The 20,275-nt window shown below is 44.5% G+C and overlaps 1 protein-coding gene and 1 pseudogene across 1 annotated transcript; both read left to right on the forward strand.

The window, feature by feature from the left end:
• The first annotated feature begins 1,622 nt into the window (after nucleotides 1-1,622).
• On the forward strand, nucleotides 1,623-6,506 carry LOC120646014 (annotated as a pseudogene).
• A 10,773-nt stretch (nucleotides 6,507-17,279) lies between these two features.
• LOC120646016 (NAC transcription factor 29-like) lies at nucleotides 17,280-19,092 on the forward strand. The gene is made up of 3 exons (XM_039922718.1): nucleotides 17,280-17,690; nucleotides 17,814-18,102; nucleotides 18,204-19,092. Exons 1-3 carry the CDS (start codon nucleotides 17,522-17,524, stop codon nucleotides 18,847-18,849), a joined length of 1,104 nt encoding a protein of 367 aa, XP_039778652.1. The 5' UTR covers nucleotides 17,280-17,521; the 3' UTR covers nucleotides 18,850-19,092.
• Nucleotides 19,093-20,275: the final 1,183 nt, after the last annotated feature.

Below are 20,275 nucleotides of genomic sequence, written 5' to 3' on the forward strand. Positions count from 1 at the left end.
TGGTCATTGAGGTCCGGTCGAGCAACAAACCGAGTGCAACAGCTAACATTATCCGAGCACAAGCTGGGAATTAAAGTGGCATGCGGATTAGAGATTCTTGGGACTGTGGATGCGGCACGTGCAAATGATCATAGGGGCCAATTCGTTCTGGTTTCTGGGAGCATGCAACATCAGGATACAAGTGATGCTTGCTAACACTAGTAGTAAGAATGATCGGTGGCGGTGGGCATGGAAATTCAGTTGCTAGGTGGAGCATGCGGTGGGCTTTGGTAAGGTGACCATCAGGTCAATTGCCGGAACCAAGATGACTGGCAGCCTACCACGCACTTGTTTCCAAGGTTGTCAAGGGCCCAAGTGCCACTTTGCATTTGCATTGGCAGACATGCAGAATTACAAACAAACCTAACCTGACCACAGCGATGCGGCCGTGATGACTTCATCAATTTTGAGGATTTACCGGCTTAATCTTCATCAATCTCGAGGATTTACGCTCGTGTGTTCAATTTTTTTTTATCTAAGAGCAATTCTAATAGATTCACTCGCTCCTCGCCCGCTGCAGGTGGTAAAGCACGTGCCATGATGGCGGGGCTGCCGCTATTAAATGCACAGAGGACTGCTCAGGCAGTAGTAGCATGCACATCATCTCTTTGTCGGACACTACGGGCGCTTCATGAAACGCCCATCCACTTCTCTATCATCATTTCTCTCTCGTCCATGTAGATATAAGTCAGCTGGTCTCTCATCATAATACTTGCTCAAAGTTGCACTATCTACAAAAAGTTGATTAGAGTTTTGATGGGACATTGATGGACCAGCCACCCCATTGGAATGCGATGCGTGTTGGCACGTCCATTATTCATATTACTTTTTCAAAAAAAAAAGGCAGGAGCACCATTGATTGGATCATCGAGAATCATACAAACTAGGCGTATAGTCCGCGCATTTGCGCGGCTAGTATTGAAAATTCAAAAATTTGCATGTCGTTATATCTTTACTTAAAGGTTATACTATTTTTTTTACCATACATCATTCTATTCATTATCGTAAATTATGTATTATTGTTGATTAAAACAATTCAACTATGATCTACCTATAGTAACAATTTAATTTGTTGAGCTTTAATAATATTATGCAGATAATTATTGTTATTTTCATTTTATTTTGATTGGTTGTTGTTAGCTTTAGTTTTTATTAATAGTATATATTTGTAATTGATACATAACTAAATGGTATTTTGTATTTAATTTTACATAATGGTATTGGTGAGTGATTTTTAATTAGGCACAGGGGTATTTTAGGCTAATTTTTATCGTAATGGCAGTGGTGAGTAATTTTTATTTTTCTATTTTTCTCTGATTAATGTGGGAATTTTTAGACCTTGAGAGCGAACGTGAAGTCTCCGTTTGTTGGCCAAATAATAAGATAATAGATAAAGGTGCTAAAAGAAGGTCCATGTTGAGAAAGAACCGCAAAAAAGGAGTCTAGACACCTCTCGTGCTACACGTGTGATCGCGTCTGTCCTGAAATTTAATTTACATTCTCTTCTAACTTTGAAATAAATAAACTGCTATAGGCCACACTCCTCAGCCCCAGCTCCCCCCGGCCGACCGGCTACTAGCTACTAGCTATAGGCCTATAACTAGAGAGGCCATTGCGACGCAACGGCTGCAATGGCTCGCCTCGCCGGCGGTCTCACAGCTGCCCTGCTTCTTCTCCTCCTTGCCTCCGGCGCCGCCTGTAGTGGTAGCGTCGCGCTTGGCCGGAAAGGCGGCCAGGTTGACGAGCCAGTAGCTGCCAGATCGGCGGGGAAGTACAAGTACGCGGTGATCTTCGACGCCGGGAGCACGGGGAGCAGAGTGCACGTCTTCAAGTTCGACAACAAGCTCGACCTCGTGCAGATCGGCGACGACATCGAGTTCTTCGCCAAGGTATATATATGATAGTGTGCAGTGCTTGATGATGACTACGACTCAGATCGATTTACACAATATAAATTGTAATATACTAGCAGCAAAGAACACATGGAAATTAAATATATTTAATTCATGCCACCATTGAACAGCCGGCCATCTTCATTCTCTATACATGTGATCGAAACAAAACTACTGATTGATGGGTGGTAAAAAAAAAACTAAACTTCTATGTCTGCATGTTTGTAATTGTTGATCCAGGTAAAGCCCGGGCTAAGCTCATATGCTGGCCAACCTCAAGAGGCTGCAAGCTCCATACTCCCGCTTCTTGAGCAGGCCAAAAAAATTGTCCCTCTCCGGCTTCAAAAAAATACTCCGCTTAAACTTGGGTTATTTTTTTTTCTTCATCTAACTTCATTATTCAGTAAAATAAATCTCAATTCAGGTCTCCTTTATGTTAGACCTGTTAGTTGTTAATTATTCTCTGATCACGTTTTAAGAGCGCGCATGTCATCTGGATATAGCTAAAAGTTAAGCATATCATCATGTCATCTATACTATAAATCTATACTATAAAAGTTGAAATAATTGAAAACAATTCTCACCAAAGTGAACCACCCTTACCCCTCACAGATGGCCCCACACCGCAGGTCCCAAGATGGTGGATAGATGGTGGATAGATGAAAACAGTTATTTCTAAAATGTTTCCACTCAAAACCTCCAACTTTTCTCACCATAAATCTCCTATGTACCCACCTATTGATCTCATATGGAAAGCCAATTAGCTACTATGAGCAGTTAATCTCATATGGAAAACCAATTAGCTACTACGAGCAGTTAGCGTACGCGGCCTCATGTTTCCAAATTTCCATGCACGGTGATCTCATGTTTCCAAATTTACACATGGAATCTACCGATCTCAGGGTCATCAGCGATTGCATAGGGTCATCATCACCAAGTTCGGCACCGTCCGGCAGCAGGCCGCTGCGGCGCGTGGCAAGCGACCGCTCGTCCCGCTCGGCGAGTGGGTCGCCGAGCCAGGAGCAGCCTGCTGCATTAGCGCTCGACCAGATCAGACGGCCCGCGGCAGAGGTACATCTCCATCACACGCTAGCCTTCACATTGTCAACTAGCTGGTGTCTTGTCGTTCTTCCATGGTTGTGATCGATCTGGCCTGGTTCTTAGTATAGTTCAGGTGCGGCAAGGAATCAGGAAACTTGCTAGCTAGGCGTTCTTCCTTATCGCCGTCAGGAGGCAAGGTTGCTAGCTAGGCGTTATTCCATATCGCCATCAGGAGGCAAGGTTGCTAGCTAGGCGTTATTCCATATCGCCATCAGGAGGCAAGGCACGAGACACACGCACACTACAGTCGCGGCCGGCGCATCTCGGCCATCGTCATTCATCATATATATCATGTCAGCTGGTAAGTTCTATTCAAATTCCTCTTGTCGGTACCCCAGGACTGGGGTACCCCCTCTTGCTGTGTCTAGGCAAGAGTCTCGTAGTTATCCTTAACTACGCACTGACGGCCGAGTAGCCGGACCCTGTGGTCCGGAGCCCTACTCTCTAGGCAAACGACCCGGACCCGCTTCCCGCTTGGGAAAGTCCGGTGGCGCCGCGTGTCCCGGAGGAGGTAGCCCTCAGACAAAACAGCTGGGGGCCCCGGACCTCCCAGGGAGTACCGGACCCCCGCCAGGTCCCGGATCCCCATATACTATCCGGACCCCTCAGCAGGGAACCGACACCCCGCCTGGGGCGGGTCTGGAGCTGCCACGTGTCCGTAGGTGCGGGCACGCGCGCAGGACCGCGTGGCTTCCACTGGAAGACTCGCCTACCTACCGCATTCAATACGGTATGCGGAAGAACGCTCTGCCAGAGCAGAGCCCGATGCGGCTTTTGCCAGGTTGCACTGTTGGTCGCGTGTTACCAAGGCGCCCAGTGCAGTCGCTGGCGCCGCTCACGCCGCGTGTGTCAGTCTACTATACCAGCTGGACACGACGGCTCGGTTTCGCCCATTATGACGCCTGCGCGGTAGCCTCGACAGTCTACGCCGCAAGCTACATTGCCCCCAACGAGCGCGTCACCGATGGGACAAATAAAGACCCCACTTGGTCAGAGAGTCTACAGGGCAATGAAGCGTATCCGAGAAGAGATTCTCAACCGATGTAGCTCCATTGAAGCATTCTGCACAGTATATTATACATCCACGTTAGACCCACCTGTCGGGGTCGGAACGCCTGTGTACGCATCCCCCTTGTTCTATAAAAGGGAGACGCTTGCCAGAGGAAGGACTCAAGCCCAGTTGGGCAAAGGATAGACTCATTCATACTAAGAGCAATACATCTCACAATGGATGTAGGGTATTACGCTCCGGCGGCCCGAACCACTCTAAACCCAAGTGTTCTTGCATTCTTGCCCCCAAGCTAGATCAGCCTAATCGCTTAACACAATCCCGAGTACTCCCCCTCTGGGATTAGGCGGGTGCGTTCCGCCACCCGGCTGTGGGTACCCTAAAAAGCCCACAACACCTTTTATGCTTCATATTCTTTTATGCTTCGTATATAACAACTAAAGCTTGCGCATATATTAACATCTACTATTCTAGGTTATCATACTTTTCTATTCGTGTGGCACATATGCATTTTTTGTACTGGACAGGTAGGCCAGAGTCATAATGATAGTTGATCCTTCACCTGTGCGTCAAAGCGCCGCATATAACCACCCCATCTTTTACTACCTTCCTCGAATACATTTGATCGTGCCATGGAGGAAGTAGATCCTGCATGGAACGATGACATTTATGATTGGAATCCTATATTTCCTTTTTATATTCCTAAAAAACACTAGACGGGTAATACTTATTTTTTTGCCCCAACACCCCTTTCTTTACATCAATAAACTGAAATATGAAATATTTTGACTTGATAACTTTAAGTGTTCTTAGAAAATTTAATGATGTGTAGGAACTTGACGGGGTATATAGTCTATGAACTTATGAGATTGTGGGATGGACAACCATTCCAGCAAAGGCTCTTTGTGGTTAGTAATTCAATCCATTAGATATTCTATGTTATAACTCAAATTCTCCTTTACTAAAAATGTTTTCAATTGCTCTACAGGATCCATTTGTTCTCAGAAAGTGGTTCCTAATTGAAGTTTTAAAATGCCATTTTAATGAGAGCGCAGACAACATCCCAGAAGATAAAAGAGCTGTTGTCTACTCCATAAGGAACATGGATGTCGAGAAGTATTATTAAATTTCCTTTATTGTAATGCACACGTCTTATAGTATTTATTATTTATAGATAGATAAACAGGTATAAAGACTTACATCAAAGACATATTTGGCCTCTATTCTATACAAACATGTAATATTTTTAAATACAATTGTTCTTTAAACACGTGCCTGCGACACATGCATCTCCACTAGTTCCTTTGAAGATCTGATCTGGTTTCTTCTCAACTCAAACTAAAATATTTCTAACATATAAAAATTTTAGGCAATAGCTGGTCTGAGATTAATCGGAGATGATAAGGCAGAGGAGATTCTTGAAGCAGTAGATGCATCTCAAAATTATGACTCTTGTGGAATCTATATATATATATATATATATATATATATACAAGCAAAGAATGCTTGCTTTAGTTTGTTGTTTCTTGGTACAGGTCCGGGATCTTGTCCACACCAAGAGCAAATTTCAGTACAATCCCAAATGGATCACTGTTCTCGAGGGGTCTCAAGAAGGGTCTTACCTATGGGTATGTATGTACAAATGTACATAACTTCCGTGTACTTTAAACAGCATCTCCTAGGCAGTACTTCCTCCTTTCTAAATTATAATTCGTTTGGATTTTTTAATTCTAAATTTGATCACTCGTCTTACTCAAAAAATTTGCAACAAAAAAAGTGACATTTTGCATAAATTTTTGAATATAATTAGTGGTCAAATTTGAGGTCAAAAAAATCAAACTAACTTAGCCTGTAACAAATTAAGCTGTGATGCACGTGGGTGTGGCATTTGTTGCAGGTCGCTCTGAATTATCTATTGGGTAAGTTGGGAGGGGACTACTCTAAGACAGTTGGTGTGATTGATATGGGGGGTGGATATCCCAATGTTCTTGATGTACCTTATATATGCATGGATCTTGTCTACTAATACACATTACTGGTGGATGGCTTTGGTAAGTACAAAATGTATATATTTAATGTGCGTTGTGAGTGTTGTACTGTGTAATCTAAAAAAACTAATCTTTATTTTCTTATTATACTACAGGTTTGGATCCATCAAAGGAGATAACGCTAGTGGCTAGGGTGAAGTATGGAGAGTACCATATTGAGGCAGCTTGGCCCCTGGGTACTGCTATTGAAGCTGTTTCGCCCAAGAAGATGAACCAGGACGCATGATTTAGTCTAAAATTTGAGCCCAGAAGGCCACAACACAAAAGGAGACACTCTATCAGTGTCAATCTGTTAAGATCAATGATGAGCAACAGTTGTTACGGGCAAAACATGCTGCCTAGTTTGTTTCCCACTCTGCAAACAGATATAATAAGATCAAGAAAGTAATTAAATAAGGTGGAATTAAGCCCAACTACAAGATATATGGGCCAAGCGTCTTTTCGTTCCCGAGTTAACTCACAGCCCAATGTCAAGTTGCAGCCCACCACTACGAGAACTTTTTTCATTTTTATATTTTTTAAAAATTAAAATTTCAAAAATATATGTCCGTTTTCAAATATTTCAAAAATATACCCCGGTCGCCCTCCCATAGGGCGACAGGCCCAATGTGTAATTTTTTTTTTCAAATTTGCAACGAAGTCCCTGGAGAAAAAAAAAGGGGGGACCTGTCGCCCCCCCCCCCCCCAACGGGCGACAGGCCCCCCTTTTTTTTCTCGGACTTTTATTTTTGCAGGGATCTATTTTGAGCTATTCGAGCGTGTATTCGTCATCATCGTCGGCAAGATCTCGGCCGCTAACTCCTACCGCACGTAACTTGTCCTTCATTAAATCACGGAAAAAAATCGCAAGAACTTCCCTTATTTCACGTGCATTATGGAACCCACAAACATAATAAGTTCACATAAATAATATCTATAAAAACAAATGACAATTAACCTACCACAATCATAAACATCGGATACAAATAAGCGGTCCACAGCTATCTCATTACAAATAAACATCATATACATCTAACCACCCCTAGGGCGTCGGACCCTCTTAGCCCTCTGCTGGGCACGGACATGTCCCTCGGAGTAGGTGAGAACATTCGGAGACCTCACCTGTCGCTCAGGACGCGCAAGGGGCTGCGGTGTCTGCTGCTGAGAGATCCCAAGTGGTGCTCCTCCTAGCTGTGAATACCCCAAGACATCGGGGTCACCTTGCGCGGCAGGCTCTTCTGGACTCAAGCTGTCGAAGTCGTCTAAGGTGAATGTCTCGTTATCTGGTCGAAAGGAGGAAGAAGAAGGTCCGGCGCCCGCATCGGGGTAGAATCCTACGCAAAAAATGTGGATGTTAGCGTACGCTCGTATATTTCGTAATGACATGTAGAAACCGAAATACGAAACATAAATTAACCTGTGTAGGCCGGTATCTGTGGCCCCGGTACCATCCCTGGATACGGTCCGCCAACTGGTGCTGTCCCTCTAAACATTCAAGTATGGCCGAACGCAGTAGCTGGATCGTATCTTGTATGTGATATTAGTAAATATGTAGGAACACTTGATGTAATTTTAAAGAGATATGTACGTTACCTGTACTTGGGAAGAACTGCGACGTCGGCCCGTGCATGGTCGACGGACACGGGAACGACGACGAGGCCTGAGACGACCCGTGGCTGTCTTCGTACTGCACACGGCTTCCGAAGTTGTGCGCTACCTGACGCAACTGATCACGCTGCCTCGACCATGCCTCTGTCTGCTCAAACTGGGTCATTGGGGATCCGACACGTACCCTCGTCAGGTAAGTCGAGCAGTCCGTCTCCATCATGTTGCAAAGGCGAAGCTGCATCAATTCAGTAAAGTTACAAACATATGAATTATCTTATGAATATGATTATATATATATATATATGCAAATATGATCAAGAGACTCACCTGCGCCAGCTAGTGCCTCCACGTGGTGCCGGGCATAGCCATCCTGAGGCCTCGCCTGGTGTGGCTGCGGGTGAGTGTCAACAAAAACCAGACGAGCCCGAGTCCGGGGTAAGTACCAGGTGAGGTAAGCCCTAAAGGAGCTATCTGTGTGTGGTCCTGTTGGATGGACCAAGTGCTCGTCTACCTGTTCCCATTGGTCCACCCACGGCTGGATCTTGGTGAGCCAATCATCAGAGCACGGCAAGCCACTCCTTGACAACCTACAAAGTGGACCACGAAGAATCGTTAGATTCGACACGAATGTATGAGCCAAGTTCATTCATAATTACCTGTGGTCCTGGCGACTGACACGCTCCAACGCGGTGGGCACCGGAAACTCCTGGCGCTGCCCAAACTGTCTCCTGACTCTCCAGGGGCAATATGCCTCAACCGCGATGTCATAAACCAGGACGGCGGAAGTAAACCACAGGCTCGCATTCGCGGAGCAGTGCGAAGACAGGCCTGCTGGTGCACGGGTAGCCACAGCCTCTGGGCTGTAAGGCTCCCAGACAACGTCCTCGGGCGTCAGCATGTCGAGCTCCGAAACAAACTCAGGATATGCGCGTTTAACCCGCGCATGTGCCCAGGACCTCTGCATTCCGAATAAGTAAAATTAAAATTGCGCTAATACATCATGTAACAATGAATAACAAAATTAGGTTTGTTGCGAACATACCTGACGCCAGATCCAGATAGTTCCCATAGTGGGCCTCTCGTCCTCCTCGTCGCCGTACATGCCCCCGTGGTAAGGCTCGTGGCTGACCAAGGGGCGACCAACGGCTAGCCTCTCGTACGACCAAAGCTGTAGCAGTAGTGGGCACCCTGACAGGATAGCGTTCCCATGTGTCTTCATGCACCCATCGCAGAGTCCACGGTAAGTGGCTGCAAGTACCGCGTCACCCCAGCTGTAGGGCGGTACGTCCTCGTCCCCATCCGCAATCTCCCGTGCATACGGAAGGAGAATCCTATCGACCGAGTTGCCATGAGTGTTGTTGAACATGATGTAACCAAACAACCAAAGTAGGTACGCCTCCAGCGATCTGGTCACGCTGTACTCGTCGGCATCCGCAGCCAACAAGGCAGGCTGCATAAACAATTAAGATTAATGGTTTCAATTGGCAATGGAACATGTGAATTGTAATAATTAAATTTATATATGCAATGAATACGTACTGTAAACTGTAGGAACCAGGTCTTCGAAGGACCTGCTGCTCGTGGGTGCGGGTTGATCGGACCTGCTTCGTCCACGCGGTCAACCAGGGCAAAACTGGGCCTCCAGCTCATCCTTCCACGAGGCCGCCACCACACGCGGACCTACAGCCTCCCCGACGATAGGGAGGCCGAGGAGGTAGGCCACGTCCTGCAGCGTAGGAGTCATCTCCCCACACGAGAGGTGGAACGTGTGTGTCTCCGGCCTCCATCTGTCAACGAGCGCCGTCAGGAGGGATCGGTCGAGCTGAATAGGCCCAACCTCGACAAGACGGCTCAGAGTCAGTAGGCCGGCCTCACGTAACCTGCAAAAAACAAAAAATGTCGAAACAAAGGAATACCGGCGAATACAAAAGTGATAAACAATAATATTTCATTACATACCGGTCACACCAATCGTGGTGTATAGAGATCGCCTCGCCGGGTGGACGAGGATGTAGCACCTCTAGGGCTCGGTGCTCAACAGCTGCAAAGTAAGACCTGTGGCTCGAGTCGATCACTGGGTCTAGCAAGGAGTCCATCTCCATACCTGCATTCAAAAATATATGAGAACACATAGGTAAATATATATTTCATACAAACTGGACACATAAATACAATAATACTTCATTACATACCTGCCATATTTCATTACTACATATTACAAATAATGAAATACAATTGTGGATCATGACACCGAATGCCTTCCACGAGCAATTCTCGCCGATGCTCGTCTGAACGTAGGAGGTGCTCCATCTCTGGGATTTCCGGAAGGACCGACGTCAGCAGCATCGTGAAGTGCATTCTGAGGACACTTCTTATAGTTGTGACTCAATGATCCACATTGGCTGCAACGCTTTTGTGCCTTGCTTGCTTCCGACTCGTCCATACCATTCCGAATACGACGTGTCTGACGGCGGCCTTTGCCTTTCTTAGTGGCTGGATCAGGAATAAACATCTTATTCTCATTATCCTGAGTGAAAGGCCCCACAATTCCAATCCCGTATACCTCATGTCCCCATGTGGATACAGCTGCTTCCTTGCTGAAGTACGGTGAAACAAATAGTCCTGGTTGTAACGCAGACTCTGCACATGCCGCAATGAGATGGGAGCATGGCATATGCAATAACTTAGGCTTCATGCAGGGGCAGAATGCTTTGCCATCAACTGTAATCAAACTCTCCTGTACCACTCTATCTCTACGGATACCACGACCACTTCTATCCTTACATAGAACCTCAAATCTATGCTCCATTGTACCTGTGGATATGACGCGGTGCAGTTTTGCCTTTTCAATCTTCTCTTGCATATATTGTGTCACTCTTTTGCAAAACTGAATTTGGGGGTTGCTGATGTTTATGCTTGCAGCCGTGTAACGCTCTCTGAAATACTTCATGCACCCATACATGATGAACTCAACAATTCCCACAAGTGGAAAGGCACGACAAGAACGCATAACCATATTGAAACACTCTGCATGGTTCGTTGTCTGAATACCATACCGTATTCCGTTGGTATCATAAAGGAATGACCATTTCTCCTTAGGTGCACCTCGAATCCAGTGTGAAAATGGCTTCTCAATTGAATCCCTAGCCTCTGCAGCCTGACTCGTGCCTGCTCCTGATGCCCTTACCTTCACTAGCTCTGCAGTCAACTGATCAAGCATCTGCCATAATGCATTGAATTTTCTCTGTTGATTTTGGGTGCACAACCTCTTAAACAGGTTCTTAAGATCCTTGTTCTTGAAGTGTTCATAGAAGTTTGCATCCATATGCCTAATGCACCACCTGTTTTGGACATCAGGCCATAATGGAGGCGTTGTCGCAGTTCCACGTTGCAATTTCAGTATTGATTGCAGGATACTTGCATGCCTATCACTAATAAGGCACACATCTGGACGTGCAGCAACAACATGATTCTTCACTCGTTCAAGGAACCAATACCAACTGTCTATGTTCTCATTCTCAACAAATGCAAATGCGAGCGGAACAATTTGGTTGTTGCAATCTACACCGATTGCGGTGAGTATCTGACCTTTATACCTTCCAGTCAAAAATGTGCCATCAATGCAGATCACCGGAAGACAAAACTGAAATGCTCTAACAGAAGCACCTATGCAAAAGAAGGCTCGTTGCATAATTCTTTGTCCCCTAGTCACGGCTGGTAAAAGGTATGTGTCATAAAAGCTTCCAGAATTTCTAGCAGCAACCTGGGATAACATACGAGGTAGGTTATCATATGATGCCTCGTATGTGCCGAACCGCATCTCGAACACCCTTTGTTTAGCCCGCCATGCCTTCAAATAACTGATGATGTACTGGTAAGTCTGCTCAATGTGTCGAATAATCATTTTTGGCTCATAATTTAGGTTGTCCATAATAAACCCATACATTTGCTTTGCAACAAAGTCGCATGATATATTGCGATGCGAGGGAATAACTTCTGACAGCAAACAAGTGTGCTCTGTGACAATGGAACATTTCCAGTTTGACTTCCATTTTCCCTTGAATGCATGTACTCGCCATGGACATCCAGCATTCACACACTTCACCTCATATTCTTTACTGCCAGACTTCACGACTCTGAATTCCATTCAACTTTTCTTTCTCAAGAACAGAACGCAAATTGAAAGCGGAATTGTTACTGGCAGACATGATCTACAACATTAAAGTAAAGCAAGATTTCAGCACTAAGTTTATGTAAAGACTTTCATTAACTGATTTAACAAAAGACAACCTATTATATCAAAGTCATCTTCCCTCTAATGACATATAGTGGTTCAAGATCCATAATCACTAAAATTCTAGTGAGCTTTAGCATCACGGCTAGAAAAGTAGTGATACAGGTAAGTAACAAATTACTAATCACATCTCTATGCGACTCTTGTTTGTTGGGTGGCATCCAATGCCCCGGCCCCAACCCTATGCCTTAAAGCCCAAAACTGTTTTGATAGCTTTGCTGAGTAAACCAATACTATGCTTGTGAATGTCCGACATCCACCCTATACAAAAGTGATAGCTGAGGGTACTCTACTTTGGTAAACCTACCACACAATGACCAAATTTATAGGTGCAGCTATTGGTAAAAGGCATCAAAAACTCAACCTTTTCTGAGGGAAGCTATTCTATCATGATTAAAGCATCCACCATATGTAAAAGCATGAAAGAATAGTATGACAGAAAAATAAACATCACAAGCATATAATCATATTATATTGTAAATAGTATGGCCTCTTGCATCACAATGGGCACCATCGCCATGGCTCCAAGGTGACCTCCATTGCCATCAGTCATGTCTTGTGGTGATCATCATCGCCATCATGATTGAAGCCTCCATGAAAAGATACTAAGCTACTACATCTAATAGCTAGTGAAATAATTACATGAGGATTCAAACATCACAAGTCGACAAGCAGGTCGTTATACAATAATGGTGCAACCTCAACCCGGTTGTGTTAACTTGCGACACGCAGGCCGCACAAATCATCACATACATCATCACATGACATTGAGGCCATACCATTCACATCACACCCTGCAAAAACAAGTTAGGCGTACGACGTGTTCTACCAAAGTAGCGCTTGAGAAGCCGCTACAGCGAGAAAGCAACGGCGGTCCCATAATATGCCGCTAGATGTGCGCTTAAAGGCAGAAAGATCTACTCCATTTGGCCCATACATAACATTGTATTCACCATAAAATACTTGAAACTGCATTTAGCTCGACATATCTGTATATCACATAATACTTATCGAGTTATACTCTTTACTTCACTACCTTATTCAATAATCCGTAAAAACTAAGTATGGAATTCAACTACAACGTATAAGTATTCATAACTATGTGATGACTCTCGAATTCTATACTGCATATGCCAAATTCTATTCTAAATCATAATTAATTTATAAACATGTCTCTAATAGCACTGCAATTGTAATAATAAATGCGTAGAACTAATTTTCTAAACTAATTTACTACTACGTAACTACAAACTAAAGTATCATTGAACTCCTACTTAAATGGATCTACTATAGCACTAATTAAATTAAATTACTCATATTTAAATACGTAGTACTTCAATATAACAATATTTAAACTAAATGTACTAACCTGCAGATCACAAGTGCTGAATCCGGCAGGGCTTCGCCGTTTTCCTTCTCCTCACTCCTCTCTTTTTTTCTGGATTTTTGGTGGAATTTTCGGGCTCAAATGAGGAGGGAAGGGGAGGGCTGGGGCTTTTATAAGGGGGGAGACCCCGGTCGCCCGCGGGGGGGGGGGGGGCGACAGGCCCCCTGCCACGACTGTGGGCCGAGCCCAGCGGCGGTCGTCCGTGGGCCGGGCGACAGGCCCCTGTCGCCCCCCCAACGGGCGACAGGACTTGTTTTTTTTTCTCCAGGGACTTCGTTGCAAATTTGAAAAAAAAATTACACATTGGGCCTGTCGCCCTATAGGAGGGCGACCGGGGTATATTTTTGAAATATTTCAAAACGGACATATATTTTTGAAATTTTATTTTTTTTTAAATATAAAAAAGAAAAAACCGCCCACTACGATCCATTTCCAGTCGAAACAGCAGGCCCAATGTCACTATGTCAGGCGCTGAAGAACACATTTGACTTTGCAGGTAAACTAGCCAGGTGTCAAGTATCCAAGTAGGTAGCCGGCCGGCCTGTTGATGAAACTGACAACGGGATAAGACCCAGCTGGCGGCAGGCATCTACTCCTCAAATTACACACGTGCCGATAGCTTCGCCTTACCTTGCGTGTTTGAACAACAGTCTTGAGTGTCCAGTACTCCGTACAAAAAAACAAATCATCCTAGGAATTCTAGGATAAATTAATAAAAAAGTAAATGATAATGTTTGCCTCTATTTATTATCCATATTTGTCACTAATTGATTTTTGCATGCACATGCACTTTTTAAATAGGGTATTTTTAAGACAAATTTTAAATCTTAGAGTGACTTGTATTTTAGGATGGAGAGAGTATATCAGTTGACCTGCTGTTTACGTTTTCCTTCTTTGCATATGTCAATAGCAGTGTACCATGCATCTTACTTTTCATAAATTTGCATACAAATTGCCCGCCTTTACTTTTATGGAAATGAACACAAATAATGCCTTCAATTTATGTCCAATGACAAACATATATTATTATGAAAAGATACCATAAATAGCCAATATGTATGTGCTCATAACCACTCATTTTTACCACTATTAGTATGTTTAAAAACTAAGTCAGAGTCAACATATATGTTGTGTGCCACCATGTAGACTAAGTATGCATGAACGATAAATTACCATAGTTTAAGAATTATGAAAAAAATACTTTAATTGTTCCAGTTGCCGATAGTGTAGGGAAACGGGTAGGCTACGCTAGCATCACTACCGCATAAACCCAAGATACTTGCGAGTAGAAGATCATAGATCGTTACCACTAGACGCGCAACGCAGCGGAAGAAGTCGCGCGTCGATGTAGAGGAAGTAGTCGATCACGTCCCACGAACCGAGCTCCTCGTACTTGATCCCAGCAGCCGATCAGCGCAGCAGTCGCAGCAGCGTCTCCACGGAGTCCACACGTACGGGGATGAAACGCCGGGCGTCGGTGTGCTAGCACCGCACGCACGGCAAGGGCGGCGGCCGAGAGAGAGGGAGGGGCGGCGGCTAGGGAGGTGGCGCGGCTCAGGTCATCGCCCCCCTAGCCCCTCCCTCATATATATAGGCCGTACTAATGGGCTTCTATCTCATAGGCCCATTAGTAACCCTAATCCCTCTTGGATCAATATCCACTTGGGCCTTTAAACCGTATTGTGATGATGGGCTCTTGGGCATATCACCAACAGATAGTGCTTGAGTCAGATTATGCAATGGCCATTCGTTATCTCAAGGAGTCGAGGACTATGAAGCTGGCATGCTTCTCTATGATCCAAGAGGTTGTCAGAACACCGAGCATACTCCCTAACCTTGAGTTGTGTCATGGAGAGAGAGAGAGATGGTGTAGCAAATGAGCTTGCACTTTTAGCTAAGCGGTTGAATCACAGTGTTGAGCAAACTATTGCTTATGATTGTAATACCTTTTTGATCAATTGATATAGATCTCTCTTTATTACTTGCAAAAAATATATATAATGGATCACATATCAATGATACTAACAGTATATTTTAAACAACATTAATACTTTATGGCAATATATTATGTTAATTTTACTTTAGATAAGTATATAAATTCTGGTTAAACAATCTGCATTAAAATTTTAATTGCAAGCGTTAACTTTTCTTTTAAAAAACAAAGTATAATACAACCCTCAAAATTGTTTGGTGGTAGAGAAAATTAGAAATTTATTTTGGCCAAAATACTATAACATATATGCACTAATAGTTTAATCGCAAGCATTCACTTCTTGTAAAAACCAAAACAAAGTATATGTGCACTAATTAACATGGCCCTCCTCGCTCGATATGGAGATAGGCATGGGTGTCTCTGCCGTCCTAGGAAAAGCTAGTAGGATGGCGACTGAATGACCAACAAATAATTGGCTGCTTCTCTTGTACGTGTGTGATCATGGATCGACCTCGTCACGCACGCAGCTAGCCACCAAGAGGCCGCATGCAGGAAGGAAGGACGACGCCACTGCACAGCACAGGTGGCACTGCAGATCGATCGAGGCCGATCGACAAGATGGAGGCGGCAGCCAGCTAGATCGATGATCAGGCATGCTTTTCCATGGAAAGCTCCATCAACTAGCTAGCTACCACACCATCCTGTACACAGGTCATCAGGCCACTCGTACGTGTGCAAGCTCTTATATTATGAGGGGGCCAAACCTGTGTGATGAGATGACAACTAGTTTAGTTACTCGATCGCACAAGCAATTCATACGCGTCACTCTCGCACATTTCGTCACTCAGTCCGTCATCATCCCGCGGCCACGTATTACTTTCCTTTGGCGCAAACTTTCTTTTCCTTTGCACATACATTCAGTCATAATTCGCATCATTATTTATTTTGAAAGGATAATAACTGACATCATTATTTTATGAAACGAAAAGAAAGACATGTATTATTTTTTGAAAATAAATGAAATCGTTGCCTGATGGAAGAAAAACTAAATACGTGTATGTGGCATGTACATCTCCACTAGTCATGAAAATTTCCTGGTTCCACCACTGGAGGTAGTTACGCTTCCTACCAAACCATGCACCAGAATTATGCAGAAAATCGCTCACTATAGGCGTCAGAAACTAAAACTCATATAATTTTTTTTGTGAAGTCCAGGCACAACCAGAAAGCATTACCAAAGCATGAAAATAAATACAGCCCTTGATATTAAAGTCAACCACGTTTGCCAACTCTTTGAACCATTCAAGGCACAATTTCAATCTAGTGTACTCCAAACAGGCATATATATATATATATATATATATATATATATATATATATATATATATATATATATATATATATATATATATATATATATATATATATATATATATATGGTGGTTTCCACGAGGTAGGCCCCAGCCTATGGAGTGTGGATCAACCTCAACAGGAAAACAAAGGAGGACCAGTCAAAAAGCCACGCACGAGCTCGTCGCAATGCACGCGGCCACACCGTCACATATCATTGGCGGCAAGGGCAGGTCGACACGTGGCACTGCAGCCATCGTCGTCTTCATCCCCAAAGCCATTCCTTCGCTTTCATTATCCTCGTTCTTCCCCCCTTGCACACGGGTGCCTTGCGTGGAGCCACGCCGATAACCACGCGCCCCATTAGCTTCAAACCAATTGTTTTGTGCGTTTGGCGCCGCACACTCTGAAGCAGGCATTAGCTTACGGTAATCACAGTACCTGATGCTGATTGATTAGGTGTGAAAAGAGTGCCGCCCAGTAGCAGGCTGAGTTATTGACGCCTGGCATGATGTGCCACTGTGTCCATTGTGCCCCTGTACTACGTTCGTCATCCTAATCCACAGCCCACCAACTGCACGCTCCCGCGAGCAAGATCAGGACAAGGGCATGGCGCCTATAAAACGGAGCCCCAGTCCCTCCATCTCAAAAATTTCAAGACTCATGCTTGCCTTCTATCTAAGCACTACTCCTCCTAGTTAATTAGCTAGTAGCATCTCTCATCTCCTCCTCCCTTCTTGAGGCTCCGATCTATACAGTAGCTAGTAGTCAACAGTAGTATAAACTGTGTGTAGTAGTAGACTGTTGTGTAGAGGTTGCTACAGAGCAATCCAACAGCTAGCACATCAGAGCTGAGCAGTCACCATTGTTTATCAGTCGCCATGACGAGCTCGACTAGACTGCCTAATCTTCCAGCTGGGTTCCGCTTCCACCCCACAGATGAGGAGCTCATCGTCCACTACCTCATGAACCAAGCTTCCTCCATCCCATGCCCTGTCCCCATCATCGCCGAGGTCAACATCTACCAGTGCAACCCATGGGATCTTCCTGGTAATTAATTATACATACTATATGAATTCTGACAGCACCGCACAATCTGTCTCAAACGATTCTTTCTTCATCAACTTCAGTTTCTCAACCTAACAAAAAATTATTCCTTTTTGTTTTCGTCAGCCAAAGCTTTGTTTGGAGAGAACGAGTGGTACTTCTTCAGCCCGAGGGATCGCAAGTACCCCAACGGCGCCCGCCCCAACCGCGCCGCCGGATCCGGCTACTGGAAGGCCACCGGCACCGACAAGGCCATCCTGTTGACTCCGACGAGCGAGAACATCGGAGTCAAGAAGGCCCTTGTGTTCTACGGCGGTAAGCCTCCCAAGGGTGTCAAGACAGACTGGATCATGCACGAGTACCGCCTCACAGGAGCTAACAAGAACACCAAGCGTAGAGGATCCTCCATGAGGGTCAGATAAATTTCTCCAAATATCTTTTCAGTTTCTTGATATATACCTAGCTATGACATTTGCTGATGTTTTTTTTTTAATTTATTGTGGTTGATTTCAGCTGGGACGACTGGGTCCTCTGCAGGATCCACAAGAAGAGCAACAATTTTCAGTTGTCTGATCAGGACCAGGAAGGCTCCACTGTGGAGGAAGAATCCCTCAACAACAAGATGAATGGCACAATTACAGCCTCGCCCAAGTCTGAAGCCAATAATGATGGTCATGATCATCAGTTCCATCCGACGACGATGGCCATGAACAAATCATACTCAATCACCGATCTCCTCAACACCATCGACTACTCGGCGCTCTCGCAGCTCCTCGATGCCCCAGCTGAACCTGAACCACCGCTAATCTACCCAACAACAACACAAACACATCACGAAGCACTACTTAACTATAACAACAACGTGAACAATAGCCACTTCAATATGCCACAAGTAGACGCATATTCAGATCATGTTGCGACTAATTGCAACGGTCTGAAGAGGAAGCGAGTGATGACTATGGATGGTGCTGAATCCTCCTTCGACGATGATGGCAGCAGTAACTTCAGTAGAAAACTACTGAAGCTGCCAAGTGATTCACGGAGCAGCAGCCACAGCCATTTTGGCAGCACGACGAGCAGCTACTGCAACCAGCAGCTTGTGGACACGAGTGGTTTTCAGCACAGCAGCCTGCTGAGCTATCCATTCCTCGAGATGCAGTAGTATCTATGTAGTATTACACCGAGAGCTTGGTGTGAATGAATTCATACAGCTGAAACTTCGACTGGGTCAAATTAAACAAACTGAGCTGAGGGGTGGTGCTTGCTTGTGGCCGGAACAATTCAAAATTTCTGGAGCATTTCGTTTTCATTTTCATGTAAAATTAAAGGTTGTAAATTAGGGAGGTGTACTACTGAAAGTCACGTGTGAATCAATGAAAGATGACCACGTTCGTTTCTTGTACTATTTGGCATGTGCTCTGTTGGTGTCCTTATCCAGTCGGAAAGGGTTAGATGTACAGATGAATCGGGACACTTGCTTGCTGTTCTATAGGAATGGAATATACCTTTTCTGCTTCCTGCTGATCCCGTTGTACGTAGACCTTACTTGTCGTTGTGCCGTTGATGCATGCTAGCTAGGTTATCTTGACGTGTAGCTTAGTCATACTACTCTGATCCATACGCGTGCCTGGTGTCTTCGGTCATTCCACATCACAAAACATTCTTGCTCATTTCTGTCAGTGAAACAACCAAGCAGGTCGATCGATCCAAGAGACAAATTAAATACTTGAGGACAAATGGATCACTATATTCAACCTCTTGTTGGGATTAGATAGCTCCATAATTCAACGTTGAAGAAGAAGTAGATGCATGCATCATGCATGCTTGGCCACACACACACACACACACACATCATCCAATGAGCATGCATGCGTGCATGCGTTGGTGGACCAATGCAATGGCAAAACGCCATCACCGGAGCTACTGCTAGTTTAAAGGCCGCAGGACACCAGAAAGACAACGACGGCGGCGGCGCACGTTGATCGATCGAATACCACTTGCATTGGTTATTATTTATTCACATATAAGCGTGCACACTTGGTTGGTGATGGTCCACATATGACATGCTCCATCAGTTAGATAAGCCCTACTAAGTTGATTAATCCTAATTCCTACCCCATTTGGTTAAGAAAGTCGCCTCATTGGAGACAGCCATTTGTTTATGGTTTAGCTTGTAGCTACCTCTTTCAAACCATCGTACCACATGACAAGAAGATAATGCAAACAATGTCATAGCTAACTTTTGGAGCTCATGGACTTCCTCTAAACCATGCTTTGAAGCAATCACGAAGACATTAAACTAGCCGCAGCATGAAGTCACATGTTAAAGAGCCTAACCATGTACGATTGGTGCTTTGATTCTTCTTTAATCCTACTAGTGCTTGGAGAGGATGATAGTCTAGTAGCTAGAAAGAGCTGATGACTGATGAGAGTAGATAAGAGAGAGGGTCCGATTAACTAAGTCATGCCGTAAGCATATGCGTGCGTATCATAAATTATACCTAAGAATATGCTTAATAAGAAAAAGTTAAGATTCAGGGTTTTGGGAGCTTACTAGGATCTCTGTAGTGCTCTACTATGTCAAAAGG

This window comes from Panicum virgatum, chromosome 8K, assembly GCF_016808335.1.
Source record: "Panicum virgatum strain AP13 chromosome 8K, P.virgatum_v5, whole genome shotgun sequence".
In the NCBI taxonomy this organism is placed as follows: domain Eukaryota; kingdom Viridiplantae; phylum Streptophyta; class Magnoliopsida; order Poales; family Poaceae; genus Panicum; species Panicum virgatum.

Coding starts and splice junctions, on each gene's coding strand:
- LOC120646016 (XM_039922718.1), top strand. CDS start 17,522: ATGACGAGCTCGACTAGACTGCCTAATCTTCCAGCTGGGTTCCGCTTC. Junction 17,691..17,813: donor CAACCCATGGGATCTTCCTG/GTAATTAATTAT, acceptor TGTTTTCGTCAG/CCAAAGCTTTGTTTGGAGAG. Junction 18,103..18,203: donor AGAGGATCCTCCATGAGGGT/CAGATAAATTTC, acceptor TGATTTCAGCTG/GGACGACTGGGTCCTCTGCA.